The sequence below is a fragment of the Phocoena sinus genome, chromosome 4, assembly GCF_008692025.1.
Source record: "Phocoena sinus isolate mPhoSin1 chromosome 4, mPhoSin1.pri, whole genome shotgun sequence".
Taxonomy (NCBI): domain Eukaryota; kingdom Metazoa; phylum Chordata; class Mammalia; order Artiodactyla; family Phocoenidae; genus Phocoena; species Phocoena sinus.
In genome coordinates, this window is record NC_045766.1 from 38,314,029 (window position 1) to 38,328,420 (window position 14,392).

The following is a 14,392-nucleotide window of genomic DNA, read 5'->3' on the forward strand; positions in this document are numbered from 1 at the left end:
TTTTTCTTGATTTGTAGATTTGGCTCTATAACTTCAGGTTCCTAGAAAAAAAGACCTTTAAAAAGTATTGAGCAAATGTTTTCAAGGCATTTGTTAAATGCTTTAAATGCATTATCCATTTTAGTTTTCACAACCCTATGAAACTAGGTACTATTATGACCATTTTGTAATAGAGGAGGCAAAAGCACAGAGTAAGGTAAATAACTTATCGAAGACCACACAGCTCATTAACTTTTCAAATTGATAATGCAGTTATGATACTTATCAAACCAAGTGCATTTTCCCATGAATATGTCTGTTGCTACAGTAGCATCAAGCCTGAAAAATTGTGTTGCTTTGGCATTTCATCAGCATCTCATGCTATTCACACTGACTTTGAATATTGTTCCTGATGAGGAAATACCTTCATAGAATTTAGCACAGTTCCTCTTGCTGTTGCTAACAGTCAGAAATATTAGAACTAAGATGGATAAATTTGGAAGTGCTTTTAACTTGTTAAAACATTTTGGTTATGAAGATACGGTGCCAGAAAAGAGTCAAGATATCTAACACAACACCAGCGTTTCACAGGCAATGACACAGGCCCAGCTGGTGGGAGTAACTAGAATAGGATCACATAGGAACCCATCCAGGACCAGAACCCACATCTTTTGTTAACTCATTAGTTTGGTTAGAGTTGGTAAAGACCCCATACCAGCCAAAGTCTGTATAAGGAAAAAATTAATGAGAACATTCATAAATGAGGGTTTCTTTTATACTACTGTTGTAAAGGATGATTGTTGGCTAATTTAAAGACAGCATGATTCGTGTTGGAGAATGGTAGCAGCACTAGGCCTGCTGCAGTAGCGCCCTGATTCGCAACCCTGGCAGCACTTTAAAAATCACTTGGGGAGCTTTAGAGAGAAATACCCAGGCCAACCCCTAGATACTCTGATTCTTTGCATCAAGATCAAAAGTTTTCCAGCTTATTCTAGTATACAGGCAAGGTTAAAGACCATTGCAGTATAACGTGTACCTCCAAAACATGAAATGCAGGATTTGTTCAGATGTGTCACGTTATTAGTATTCTTTTGTGTGACGTTAGTGATTGGGCTGTTGGTTCTTAGCTTGGTAAGTTTATCTTTAAAGATGTACAGTCAATTTTCTGTTATTCCTTGCCTCCTTGCTCACTCTTAGATTTACGTTGTGAAGTCACTAAAATTTAATACTGAAATTTTAGGATTTTTCAGATTTTAATACTTTTGAAATCTGGATGAGACTTAAAATTGATGCCAGTGAAGTGAGGCAGCCACCAGGTAAGTAGTAAATTGTGACATGTAGGAATATATCCCTTTGTAGAAAACATCTACTTGCATTGCTGGAACTGTCAGTTTTTGAACTAGAGCTTTAATTGCTGCTTAAAGCGTCTTCAGATAAAACTGTAATGCATCGCTGAAATAGTTCATGTTTTCACAGGCAATTTATTGTGAGCAGGGGTTCATCTATCCTTTCAAATAAGTGCCAGGCAGCAAGCTAGTGATTGTAGCACTTTGAAAGTTAGGAAAGGTCACAGAACAGGTCATAGAATTTTCTAAGCTGAGAAAAATCAGTGTGATAAACTCACATGTCATGAAGCACTGCCATTCAAGGGCCAATATAGAAACTTTCAATTGACTTTCAGAAGAACTTGCTTAACTTCTAACTATTCATAACTCAGGTAGGAAAAACAAAACTGTAAGTAGAATCCAATGGAATGCAGGCAAAATCCTGGTGTTATTTTGTATGTCTTAAAATTTTTGAAAATTCTAAAGAGATCAGGAAAATAAATGTGATGCTCTCTGTGACTGTCATGGGGTCAGAGTGATTCAGAATTCTTTAGACTCTTAATGAATAAAAGAGGGCTTAGGGAATTTAGAGGTTTTCATTTTATGTCAAGGCAGATGAAGTAATTTTTCCCCTCTGTTAGCTAGCAAAATCAGTATTAGTAAAATCAAGTCAGCAGTTCTAGAGTTTGTGCTAGAAAAGATGTTCTGGTGGTAAAATTGAAAATTTTTTAGTTGGTTTAACTTAAAGGTTTTGTAAATTTATAAATTAGGTAATCTTTTTGTATGTCATATGTGTAGAATTCACCTTCATAATCTATTATACCGAAATCTGTTAAAGGGTTACCACCTTAGCTTCCTTACCTGATTGAATTATGATCACATTTGTGAGCCTAATCTCACTAATTTAAAATGCCTTTACAAGGATGAGAGGACTTTTAGAAAGTTGAGACAAGAAAGCTGAAACCCCTTTCTAGCTCTTAACGTGACACTGAAAGATTAAAAATCACAGGACATTGAATATGCTCTTATAATGCTCTTGGCACTTTTTTCCCCAAGATATTTAGGGAACTTCAGTTAGAAGAGTTTATTACTTGGTTCTGGCATTGTTTATCACTAGATTGTTTGATATCTTAGGGAAAGTATTTTCTCTGCATTATCATATATGTGGGAGATCTGATGTTTTCTTTAAATGAGTGTTTCCAGTGCTTTGGAAAACTTACAGTCCTTAAATCCAGAGGATGTTGGGAAGATGAATGCAGAGGGGTTGGGGTTTTAAACAGAATAATACATGATCTGCCTCTGCTAAAAAGTAACAGTATAATTCATCTTACTTTTATTTTGTAAGAGTCCATGTCTTAAAATTTTTTCTATTTAGTATAAACATTTTCAGTTTTCTACTACAGACATAAAGGTAACATTTTGATATGTTTTAAAAAGGCTGATGCTTCCTAACCAGCTACTGATCAAGGAACCCGGCTAGGGGTTTTGAGACATGAATATAAGCATTCCATTAAATACTAATTTTGAGAGGCAAACGCTGGCCACATTTCCTGGATCAATTCTTCCTGCCTTGGGGAGGTACTCCACAAAGCTGATAATGGTACATATTGTTTGTTTTTATAAATTACTTAGGCCAACACTGGGTCCAAGTTGTCCGTACAAATGAAAATTGTAAATACTTTATGTACTTTCAGTTATATCACTGTTCCATTTAATACATGTTTGCAGACACTCGGCTTTATCTCTGAGACACTCTTTTTATTTGTAAAGTTTTTATTAATATATAAATATCCTTTAATTCCAGCTTAGCACAAATTTTGCCTATATAGACAAATCTCTACAAACACATGTAACACATTTTATTTAGAAACAAACATTTAAAAGTAGATATCAAACTTAAAAGGAATACTTGCTCAAAATCATAAAACATAGTAAAGTTCCTTTTAAACAGGTAATATTTTCCCTACAATTTGCTTTCATTGAAATATATTATCTTTTTTACATACTAGGTAGAAGCAATTTAACAACACAGAATAGTTAGCTACAATATGTTCAAAATATTGAGAAATGCAGATTTATAGATGTGACCATCAGTTTTATTGTTATGTTTTTAAAATACTGGTCCAGCTGCAGCATACACTGACTGACTTGGTTTTACATTTTAGGGCTGAAACCCTGAGGAACCTGCAGAGTAACTGTTTAGCACTGAGCAGAGTTCAGTTTGCATGTGCTCCCACAGTTAAAAACTAAACCAAACCAATCGAAAAACAAAAATCCCAGTATCTTTTAATTTTTGAGTATTTACTTGTAATCACAGGCTTTCCCGAATGATTAGAATGCCTTATACCTTGGCTATTTTACTAGAATAATGATTTAGGCTATTTAGTATAGTCATTTTGTTCAGAATTTGGTATAAACAGATCTTTTTCGCTTTTCAGAAATTACTAAGCTCTGTCGGTGCCACGGCTGATGCCTCTTCAGTTCCAGAGGCTTCTTCTGGTGTCTGTAGCTCTTGACAGTGGTACTTCACCTTCAGTGGTTTGCCGGGGTACCAGACCAAGTGAATATGACAGGGAATCATTTCCTGGGAAATAAGAGTTCTAAAATATTATGATCTGCAAAAACTTGTGGTTTAAACAGTTCTATATATCGTTTTGTTTTACCTGTGTTGAGAATTCATGGAGTAGAACAGTATAATCAAAATCAATTGCATCTTCATTTGTTTTCTAGAAGAAGAAAGAAAGAGTTAGTGCGATAGATAGTGTGGGTTTATATTAGCTTAGAATTTGGAAGGCTCGTCTTATATCACCTGCCTTGAATGGGTGGATGGGTGCCTTGAATCACCTGCTACCTCTTTGATTCTAGCCTCATCTCCTTTGGTGGTATCCTGCATTAAGATGTGGAAGTTGTTGATTCTTACTGTTTTGCCACTGTCATGATAATCTAGTAAGGTCCTTCTGTCACTTTTTCTCTCTAATATTTATGGGTTTTGATGGAGATTAAGGTCTATGAGAATAGGGAGAATCTTTTGACAACCTAAGGAATCTAGATACTGTATATGCACCTCAAACTAATTTATAGCCCTGATGTGCCAGGCAGTAAGACAAGGGGCAGGGCAATCAGGATTTCTAGAAGGACACCATGGGCCAGGTTCTCTGCTAGGCACTTTATACATGTTCTTACGGAATTCTGTCTTGCAAGAATATGTATTATGAGCCTTCTTTTACAGGGAAGGCAACTTGAGGTTACAACTAGTAGGTGACAAGTGGGGATTCAAACCCAGATCTACTGACTCCACCACCCACATCCTTCATGCTGTACCACACTGCTTCTAAAACCAGCACATTTTATAGGTAAGCAGGCAGTCTCCCTCAGCTCTTTTATTCTCTTGATTTCTATAAATTTTAAGAGTGACTAAATTGATTTCCTGCTTTCTTTTTGACAGTAACTGTTTTGAGGGGAAAAGGTTGGGGCACAAAAGTGCTTATCCCTTTACTAGTAAAAATGGAAGAGAAGGAGTAAAAAAATTAATTTGGATTATGATTTTAATCTACCAGGCTTTCATTGAGACTAAGATATGCAAAAACAAAAAGGACTTGATATTAAGTTTTATCTTCCCTTTGCTTACAGTGATGAAGACTTTTACAAACCATGAAGTTTCCATCAGGTGGAGGGGGTACTGGAGGGATATGATACAAGAGAGGGCCTGGATCAATCAGAAAGTGACTGCTTTTCTGTGGTGCTTTGCGTCATTGGGTAGGTTTCCCTTCTGCCTTGCAGTGTACCCATGAACGGTGAAAGCAAATATCCAAAACACAGGCTGCAAAGTCAGAATTCATGAGAGAAAATTCAGCATCTTTTATCTAAAGGAACAGTTTCTGGAGGCTCCACTTATCACTTGGGCATTGCTGGGTTTGGGGGTCCATTTAGCCTTGTCTGACTCTTATTTGGTGACGATGTTGACCTTGGACTATATTGACACAGCTGGCTGCTGTGCTGTGTAATTTTTTGTCTCAGACTTTTGTGCTGCCTGCACTTTTTCTCAAGGTCTGTTTACCATGTATTTCTACAGTTAAAAAATTGGTCTTATAAAGTGCTTTTTCAGGACAGTGCCTCTTTCTGTTTCTGAAAATAGCGTTAAGGAGATCATGGCAATCTCCAGATTTTAGGCAAAAAAAATCATGGCGTTCCAAGTCCATCTGACAAACTTCTGCTCAATACCAAGTGTTACCCATTTTTTAATAATCCAAACAAAAATTTGGATTATTATAATGCTTGGGCACCCTCTTCATTTAATTAAGACCTTCCTCAGTAAGGCTCCTGAGACACACCTCATGTTTCTGTTCATAGATTCTTCCTCCTTCAGGGGGAAGTGCCCTTAGACCAAACCAAACCAGGCCTTATTAAAGAGCTGCAGCCCAGACATGGCACAGCCCAGCCTGGCAAAGTCCCCAGGGGGCACTGCCCACACCAAGCAAGGCTCTGCCAGGAAGCCATCATTTTTAATACTCTCCTTGGTTTTGTTCAAATCATCACATATGTCAAATCCTTATAGTCCAAATTGATGATTTACTGTCACGTTTTTCTGATAACCTAGCACTTTAATCTTCCTAGAGACAGAATGAAGAATTTGGTTTCCTTATACTTACTCGTGACCTACCCTACCCCTACTGCTCCCCTCCCCACTAGAAAAAAAAGGAATGATCCCTAACAGAACCAGTGTGGTTTTAGTAGAGAATAAGTTGGCTTAGGTTATTAATATACGCTATCAAAAGTTGATATTTTTTTAATTGAAGTTTAGTTGATTTACAGTGTTGTTAGTTTCTGGTATACAGCTAAGTGATTCAGTTATATATATTCTTTTTAATATTTTTTCCATTATGGTTTATTACAGGATATTGAATCTAGTTCCCTGTGATATACAGTAGGTCCTTGTTGGTTATTTTATTTTTAAAATAAATTTATTTTTGACTGCGTTGGGTCTTCGTTGCTGAGCTCAGGCTTTCTCCACTTGCGGTGAGCGGGGGCTACTCTCCGTTGCAGTGTGCGGGCTTCTCATTGTGGTGGCTTCTCTTGTCGCAAAGCACGGGTTTTAGGCACGCGGGCTTCAGTAGTTGTGGCACGCAGGCTGTAGAGCGCAGGCTCGGTAGTTGTGGCGCACGGGCTTAGTTGCTCCACGGCATGTGGCATCTTCCCAGACCAGGGCTCCAACCCATGTCCCCTACCTTGGCAGGCAGATTCTTCACCACCAGGGAAGTCCATATCTATTTTATATATAGTAGTTTGTATCTGTTAATCCCAAAATCCTAATTTATCCCTCCCCCACCCACCCCCTTTCCCCTTTAGTAACCGTGTGTTTTCTACATCTGTGAGTCTACTTCTGTTTCGTAAGTAAGTTCATTTGTTTCATATTTTAGATTCCACATATAAGTAATAGCGTATGGTATTTGTCTTTCTCTTTCTGACTTATTTCACTTAGTATGAGACTCTCTAGGTCCATCCATGAAGCTGCAAATGGCAGAATTTCATTCTTTTTTATGACTGAGTAGTATTCTGTTGTGTGCCTATACCACATCTTCTTTATCCATTCATCTGTCGATGGACACTTAGGTTGCGTCCAGGTCTTGGCTATTGTGAATAGTGCTGCTGTGAACGTTGGGGTGCATGTATCTTTTCAAGCTATAGTTTTCTCTGGATGTATGCCCAGGAGTGGGATTGCTGGATCATATGGTAACTATTTGTAGTTTTTTAAGGAACCTCCATACTGTTCTCCATAGTGGCTGTATCAACTTACAATCCCACCAGCAGTTGTAGGAGGGTTCCTTTTGCTCCACACCCTCTCCAGTATTTGTTACCTGTAGATGTTTTAATGATGCCCATTCTGACCAGTGTGAGGTGGTACCTCATGGTAGTTTTGATTTGTATCTCTCTAATAATCAGCAATGTTGAGCATCTTTTCCTGTTGGCCATCTGTATGTCTTCCTTGGAGAAATGTCTTTAGATCTTCTGCCCATTTTTTGATTGGATTTTTTTTGATACTGAATTGTAGGAGCTGTTTGTACATTTTGGAAATTAAGTCCTTGTTGGTCGCATTGTTTGCAAATATTTTCTCCCATTCCGTAGGTTGTCTTTTCGTTTTGTTTATGGTTTCCTTTGTTCTGCAAAAGCTTATAAGTTTGGTTAGGTCCCAGTTGTTTATTTTTGCTTTTATTTCTACTGCCTTGGGAGACTGACCTAAGAAAACATTGCTACAATTTATGTCAGAGGACGTTTTGCCTATGTTCTTTTCAAGGAGTTTTATGGTGTCAAGTCAAAAGTAGATTTCTTAGCAGAATAAGGTAGATACGATGGTTTCTGTAATGTACTGTCGGCTGATGGAGGCCTCTAGTTAGGGTGAAGACTTGGGCTGGCTGCCAGTGATGTGCTGCCGGTTAGATAGTTTGGGATGCTGACGGTATCTGGTACTGATAAGATTTGGAACAATCCTGGAAAAGTAACAGTTTTACTTTTCTCAGTTCACATTAAAGAAAGGCTAAAGGGTGTCAGGAACATCCTTATCCGTTTTTCTTTTTTTTCTAGCCATCAGTATCTCCCCTGCCCTTGGCTTAGTCCTCATGGTTTGGGAATGACATCTGTTCTTCAGTCCTAAGGCAATAACTGCCGGTAAGATGGGTCTTATATTTGTATTGCAGCTATTTCTTAGCCCACTCTTCTCTCAGGCTGTGTTCATTTGGGGCTGTGAAGTTTATAAGGCTGCACTGCCTTACACAATTGGATTATCCCTGAGTGGAGAGATAGTAATTCCCACCGAGTAAGCTTTTGGAAAAAACTATAATCCCTATAGAGAGTCCTGAGCTACCTTGGGCCACGGGGCATCTCCAGTCACTCCCTGCTTCTCTGTCTTTGCTTTGTCAGCCCTACTGTCCTGCTTCTAGTCTCCAGGGACAGTCCCTAGACTTTCTGATCGTAGTGACTTTTTTAGAAATTGTTGCTTGTTTTGCTTGTTATGTTGCTTATTTTTCTGAACGATCACAAGAATCTTTAGTAGCCACCAAATAGCAGAATTTGAAAATCTATGTGGGTATGTGCATGCTTTTATTTAAGAGAACTCTAATCTTGGAAGCTAAGCAGCGTTGGTCCTGATTAGTAACTTGGATGGGAGGCCGCCTGGGAATACTGGGTGCTGTAGGCTTTTAAAAAAAAACAAAACTCTAATCTGAAATGCATTATCAACCTTAATCCAAATTTCCCAATTGCTTCAGTATTTTAGCTTTATGTTAGTTTCGAGGGCTTCATTCGATAAGCTTGTTGACCCTCATTTCATAGCCCTAAGAGAAGAAGTCATTTGCCTTAGGTGACCCAACCAAGTCAGCTGCATCTTCAATTACTATTTATCTAAAACACAGACACCACAGGGTAAAAAAATCTAAAAGTCCTGTTCCCCCTGCATTTTTGTTTTCTTAGCTCTACAACTACATTTGTCCCCACTTTCCTACTTGTAGGGATATTGATGGACAGATGATGGACATCAAAGACAGACTGGCTAGAATGAGTGAGAAATGGGGCTGTTTTCAAACCATAGTACGTCCTGGTGTTTACTTAGGTGATGTGTCATTTATAAATGCAGAAGAATGGAAAACAATGCCATTAAAAGATCCTAATTTTTTCTCTTGTGTCCCTGTTGCTCTATTCTTATTGAGTTTTCCTCTGACATTCATTAAAATTAGTTCTATTATCTTGACGCCATTTTCTACACTAAACAAAAAATTTCCGCTAACTTCTCAGTTAAAGGAAAAGCCTTCTGTTGAGGACGTGATTGTCTTGGTAGACGAGAGAAACTTTTTACCTGCAGCCAAAGAATTGGTGCTGTGCCCTAACTCCTGGTGTAACAGCAGTCAATTACACGGCCATTTCTACCAAAGCCACTCCATAGGGGAAAGAAACGTTCATTTCGATAAGGAATGAAACTACATTTCAAGAAACGTTCATTTCGATAAGGAATGAAACTACATTTCAAACAGTTGTCTGCTTCACAAGTGGCCTTTGAAAGGTACACCGAGCTATTACCGGCATGAATAATGCTGACTGGACGCCAGGCAACTCCTTGTACTCGGAAGATACTCACTGCTCTCCATCCATGGCGAATGTACTGCTTCAGCCACCCGTGAAGAAAACGACTTTTAGAAATGTGTACTTACGGTTGGCTCAGCCTGCCTCTGAGTAGTTGATACTGTTTACTCTGGAAGTGCCCCTCCCTCTCCACATGACAGGAGCCTGACAAAACCCCCCACTCAGCCACCTCCTTGTCCGCACCCCACCAGTTGAGTGACTGGCCCTTCTCTAAATTCGCGACCAGACCTTCAGAGGCCTGCGGTGCTGCGTGATGCTCGAATCCACGCACCCCCACCCCCTCTCACCTCCTGTTCCATCCTCATGCTCAGCTGGTGACTTTGCCTCATTTTTCACTGAGAAGACAGAAGCAGTCAGGAAAGAACTTCCACAGGCCGCCACGTGTTACCCACCCTCCTACCAGCACCTGTGCCACATTGAAAGCCTTGCTCCAGGTGAACTCTGTGCCCTTGCCCAGTCATCTCCTGGATCGATCATATCCTCTCTTTATCTCCTCAAAGATGTTAACTCCAACAAGTCTTCCCTTCTCTTCCCTACAAGTCCTACTTTGCCCCTCTCTATAATGTTGATGAGAAAAATCCAGTAAATATGCCGTTAAATTGCCCAATCTAAAAATACAACGGAAAACCCTCCTTCAACCCTGTGCTTACGCATCCTCCAGCTCTAGCCCCCTCCCTCCCTTTTACTCCGCTTTATAGCTAAATCCCTTGAAAGACATGGAGTGTCCACTTCCTCTCCCGTTCTTTCCTGAACCTATTCTAATCAGGACTTTGCACACACTGTGCCAGTGAGGCAGCTCTTGATAAGCTCTCCATCTACTTCCAGCTTGCCTGAACCTAATGGCAATTCTCGGTCCTCATCTTTCTTGACTTTCCAGCAGCATTTGATAGTTAGTCAATTCTCATCCTTGAAACACTTTTTTTTCTCATATCTCTAAACCCTCTAAAGTTGGAAGTGTTCCAGGGCTCAATCCCTACATAACCTTCCTCTGTTTACACTCATTCTCTCATCTCATCCACTCTTGAGGCTTTAAAAACCATCTATGTGGTGATGACTCCAGCCTAGACATCTCCCCTGAACTTCAGACTCTTATGTCCAGATGACGATACAAATTCTCTGCTTGGTTATGGAATTTAGAATGCTCCAACTCAAGCTAATTTCCACCCAAATCTGTTCCTCTGTAGTCTTCCCCAATCAGTAAGTGAAAACTCTATCCTTCCATCCAGTTACTCAGGCCAAAATCATAAGAATCATCCTTGACTTTTCTCATTCTTGGATATATCCATATCTAACCCATCAACAAATACTGCTGGTCTACCTTCAAAATGCAAACACTTCTCACCGCATCCACTGCTGCCACCCTGGTCCGAGCTACCACCAGGCCTTGCCTAGGCCACTGCAATACATTACTGCTCTCCTTGCTTCCACCCTTGTCTATCTACAGTCTGTTCTCAACACAGCAGCCAGAATGATCCTGTTGTAAGTCAGATCGTGTCACTTCTCTGCTAAAAACCCTGTAGTGAGTAAAAGACAGGGTCCTTCTAATGGCCTTCCATGAACTGACCGCCTCCATCCGATCTCATCTCCCGGCACGCTCCCCTTGCTCAATCTCTTGCAGCCATACCGGCCTCACTGCTGTTTCTCCAACCCATCAGCCACACTGCTGCCTCCGTCCCCTCTGTCTGAAATGCCTTCCCTTCTGGAGGCGTGGCTCACTCTCACTTCCCTTAGGCCTCTGCTCCAGTGTCACCTCTGCTTAAATTAGAGGGGCCTTGCTTTAGACTAAAGTTTAGTTCTGTCAATACCCTGCATTCCCTTTTCCCTACTTTATTTTTCTCCATAGCACCTACCACGTATTTACTTGTTTATCACTTCACTGTCTTTCTTCTCTTGCTAGAATTAGTCTCAATAAGGAGAGCTACACTGAGTTTTTTGTTTAGTGCTATATCCTCAGTCCCCACAACCATACCTGGCATTCAGATAGTTATTGAGTTAATGAAATGCAATTAAAACTCTTGCCACAGAACTAGAAGTTCACATTAATTTAGTCTAAGAACACTGCATTGGTTGTATCTCTTGTGGTACAAGTTAATTGTCAGTTTTTCTTACCCACTGCTTCACACTGCTGAGCTGTGCCATGTAGTAGTGTAAAAACTGTGTTGTCTTTTCCCACATCACGTAAGAGCTGCCCAGAAAAGCTAAATCCCAGATGGGTCTCAGAGAGGGATCAATATGTCCATGACTATCTGAGGGCACAAAAAAAAGTACATTCACATTAAGACGTTTTCAGGACAAAATATTACAAGTTCCAGTAGTGAAGTGTGACTATCTGTTTCTGTATTGTATGGAATCTTACATGCTTCAACTTGCCCTGCTAAGTAAAGCTACTATAAAACAGTTTAAGGGCTATTTGCTGTACAATATAAATGCAAACTAAGAGCTATAATGATACTCAAAGTTAATCTAAAACCTTTAATCTAAAATCTTTTAATTAGATGGAAACATCTATCGGTTATCTTCTCCACATTACCTTCTGGTTTGGGTCTACAGTCAATGTGCTGGTCTTTGACAATCTAGCAAACGTCTTTGTCCTTCTCTGATCCCTGGCGTTAAAGCTAATCTGTGTATTGGCAGCATCTGTCACTTTTGACCACATGAAGAAATCAAGTGGGTTTTTCCTGTGGCATTGTTTTTGGAACTGCAATCTTTTAAATTCAGCAAACATTTATAAAAAAATCTACTTAATATCAGATACTGCTATAGGTAGGGATACAATGACTAATAAATTACCTCTTGTGACTTTCAGGAACTCAAATTTTAGCAAGTAATTTATGAGCTATTCATGGACCATCATTTATGCAGTTTGAAAGAGATGGTGTATATTAAAGCCCAATAATAGTATAATATGTGAGGAATACGAACAGCTTATTAGGAAATGAATCCTTAGTAAAATAATCTTTCGCATAAATTCTGCTCTGTATTGGTAGAACTAGACTTGGCTGGTTTATAGTGGTAGTCAATTCAAAAGGCATTCACTGATTGCTTGGGTGCTGTGAGAGATGCAAAGAGAGGCCCTACCCTCCACTTGACTGTGGAAATGCAGCTGACACCTTCCTTAAGAAAAAGGGAGGATCAGAGAGCTGAGGGGACACAGGGAGGGGGAGGTTTCTTTGGGCTGAAGAGGTTGGGGACAGCTTCACAGAGATGAGATTTGAGCTGAGCCTTGAATTCCTGTCGTGTGTGTGGAAGGGAGAGAGTGACAGACTTCCTTTGTCTTACAGTGCCACTAGGAGTTTAACTTGTGAGATCAAAACGAATTACCATAGAAGAATTAGTTATACAAAATACTGTGAATAATGAGGACAACTGAAAGTTATAAATGCCAGTAGCACTGCTACAGAGTCACTTAGGACGTTGGTTATTCCCAGGTCCCCAGTCTTTTCTTTTGTATGTCATATAGTTGGGCTCATCTATAGGAAGTTTATGAATTCATTAGAAGAGGAGAAATTCCTACTCTTCATAAAAACCAGACAACTACTTTTTTTAGGGGGAAAACAGTGCAGAGCAAGGATAGCCTAAAATGGATTAGATCTTCTCACTTAGCAGTTGTAGAGAAAACTGCTCAACAGTCAAATACCCTGGATTGATTTAAATACTGAATGGGATCTGCTGAGATCTGAACTGGCTGCTCCAGCATAGGTTTTGATTCAACTTATCTAAAACCAAACCTTTTCAGTTTTAAGTAGATAATTTTAGATAAACAGGCTATAAGCACCATTAAACATCTCTGCTGAATTTAAAGTGACAAGAGAACTTGTAGATTTTGTTGATGAAAACGTGCCCTATATTAAGCAAAAAACTTTTTCAAAGCTTCATAGCAGCCACATTAAGTTAGACTGTTACAGAATAATCCTTGTGGGCATATAGGACTTAACTGAACATGATCCGGTTAACCTGCATTATTAAAAATTGTCCAAAATCTAGAGACCCTGTGGCAAAAGGACTGAGACCCTTTCAAAGAAAGGGTCCAATACGATTTCTAAAATTTGTGTTTTAAGAAGAATATATAAAACCCTATTTCCCCAACTAATGCTAATGAGGGGACCAATCCCTAAATAACCGTAGATTTTAAGTATTAGTCATTGGCCCATGTCTTTCAGGCAGTTAAATATAAACAAATGCTACTACAATGTAAGATTCTGAATTTTCTTCATAATTCTTTGGAACAGGATTTAATCCAAGTTGTCAGAGAACTATAATGCGAACGAGCCAAGCTTCTGAATTTGAGCAACGCCAAGGTGCAGTATCCCACCTCCGGGTTTTTCAGAACACTTAGTCTCAGTAATGGATGGGACACAGATGCGGCCAGAAATGGAGACCACAGGTCCTCCACGCTGACGCGGGTCTGTCACAGTCTCCGGGCAAATGAGTGAAGTGAGAGAGAGACAGTGGGGCAGGGAGCGCTGTGGTGGTCAGATGTCAAGCTTAATACCCCAGTGCAAGTCCAGAGATGACTTCTGTGGTTTTGGAGATTGGATTTGCCAGTAAGTGCCGAGTGTCAGCTGCTGTCCGCAGACCCTGCTGAGTGCCAGCGCAAATGGGCTCTGCTTCACTTCAGCTGAGTCACTTCAGAGGCAGGGCTCATTTCTTATAAGAGACGGCACCACCGCCCATTAGCCCTGGACCTAAAATGAGATCAGCCTGACTCCACTGCAGCCTCCCAGCAAGGCCCCGAGACAGCTCGCCCGGCCCTGGTGCAGAAGGCCATGATGCACACGACAGAGGCCCTGGACGGGGTCCCATCACCTAAAGTTTCCAAAGCCACCACCAGAACCTCTAGAATTTTTCTCCTCAGCTTCTGGACTCAACCCTGAGAACTGCACCCCTACGTGTGGGTCCTGTTGCAAAGACCTCCACCTCTTCTCCCTGGAGTCCGGCTCTTGCCCTGCCCTGCGTCT

The 14,392-nt window shown here is 40.1% G+C and overlaps 1 protein-coding gene and 1 long non-coding RNA gene across 5 annotated transcripts in view; one reads left to right on the forward strand and one right to left on the reverse strand.

Moving 5' to 3' along the window:
- Positions 1-30: 30 nt before the first annotated feature.
- RARRES1 (retinoic acid receptor responder 1) overlaps positions 31-14,392 on the reverse strand; it is a 110,225-nt gene continuing 95,863 nt past the window's right edge. For all 4 annotated transcript variants that reach the window (XR_004349738.1, XR_004349737.1, XM_032631028.1 and 1 more), the window contains 3 exons: positions 11,544-11,680; positions 3,968-4,030; positions 31-3,888 (listed from right to left, as the gene is read on the reverse strand). Coding sequence is in view for 2 of the 4 variants with exons in the window: in XM_032631028.1 (XP_032486919.1) it covers positions 3,739-3,888; positions 3,968-4,030; positions 11,544-11,680 (350 nt within the window). In the remaining 2 variants the exon portion in view is untranslated. The remainder of the gene's footprint in view (positions 3,889-3,967; positions 4,031-11,543; positions 11,681-14,392) is intronic.
- On the forward strand, positions 4,043-8,970 carry LOC116753343. Its single transcript, XR_004349739.1, has 2 exons — positions 4,043-5,060; positions 7,884-8,970. It is a non-coding gene; the product is annotated as an uncharacterized LOC116753343 (long non-coding RNA).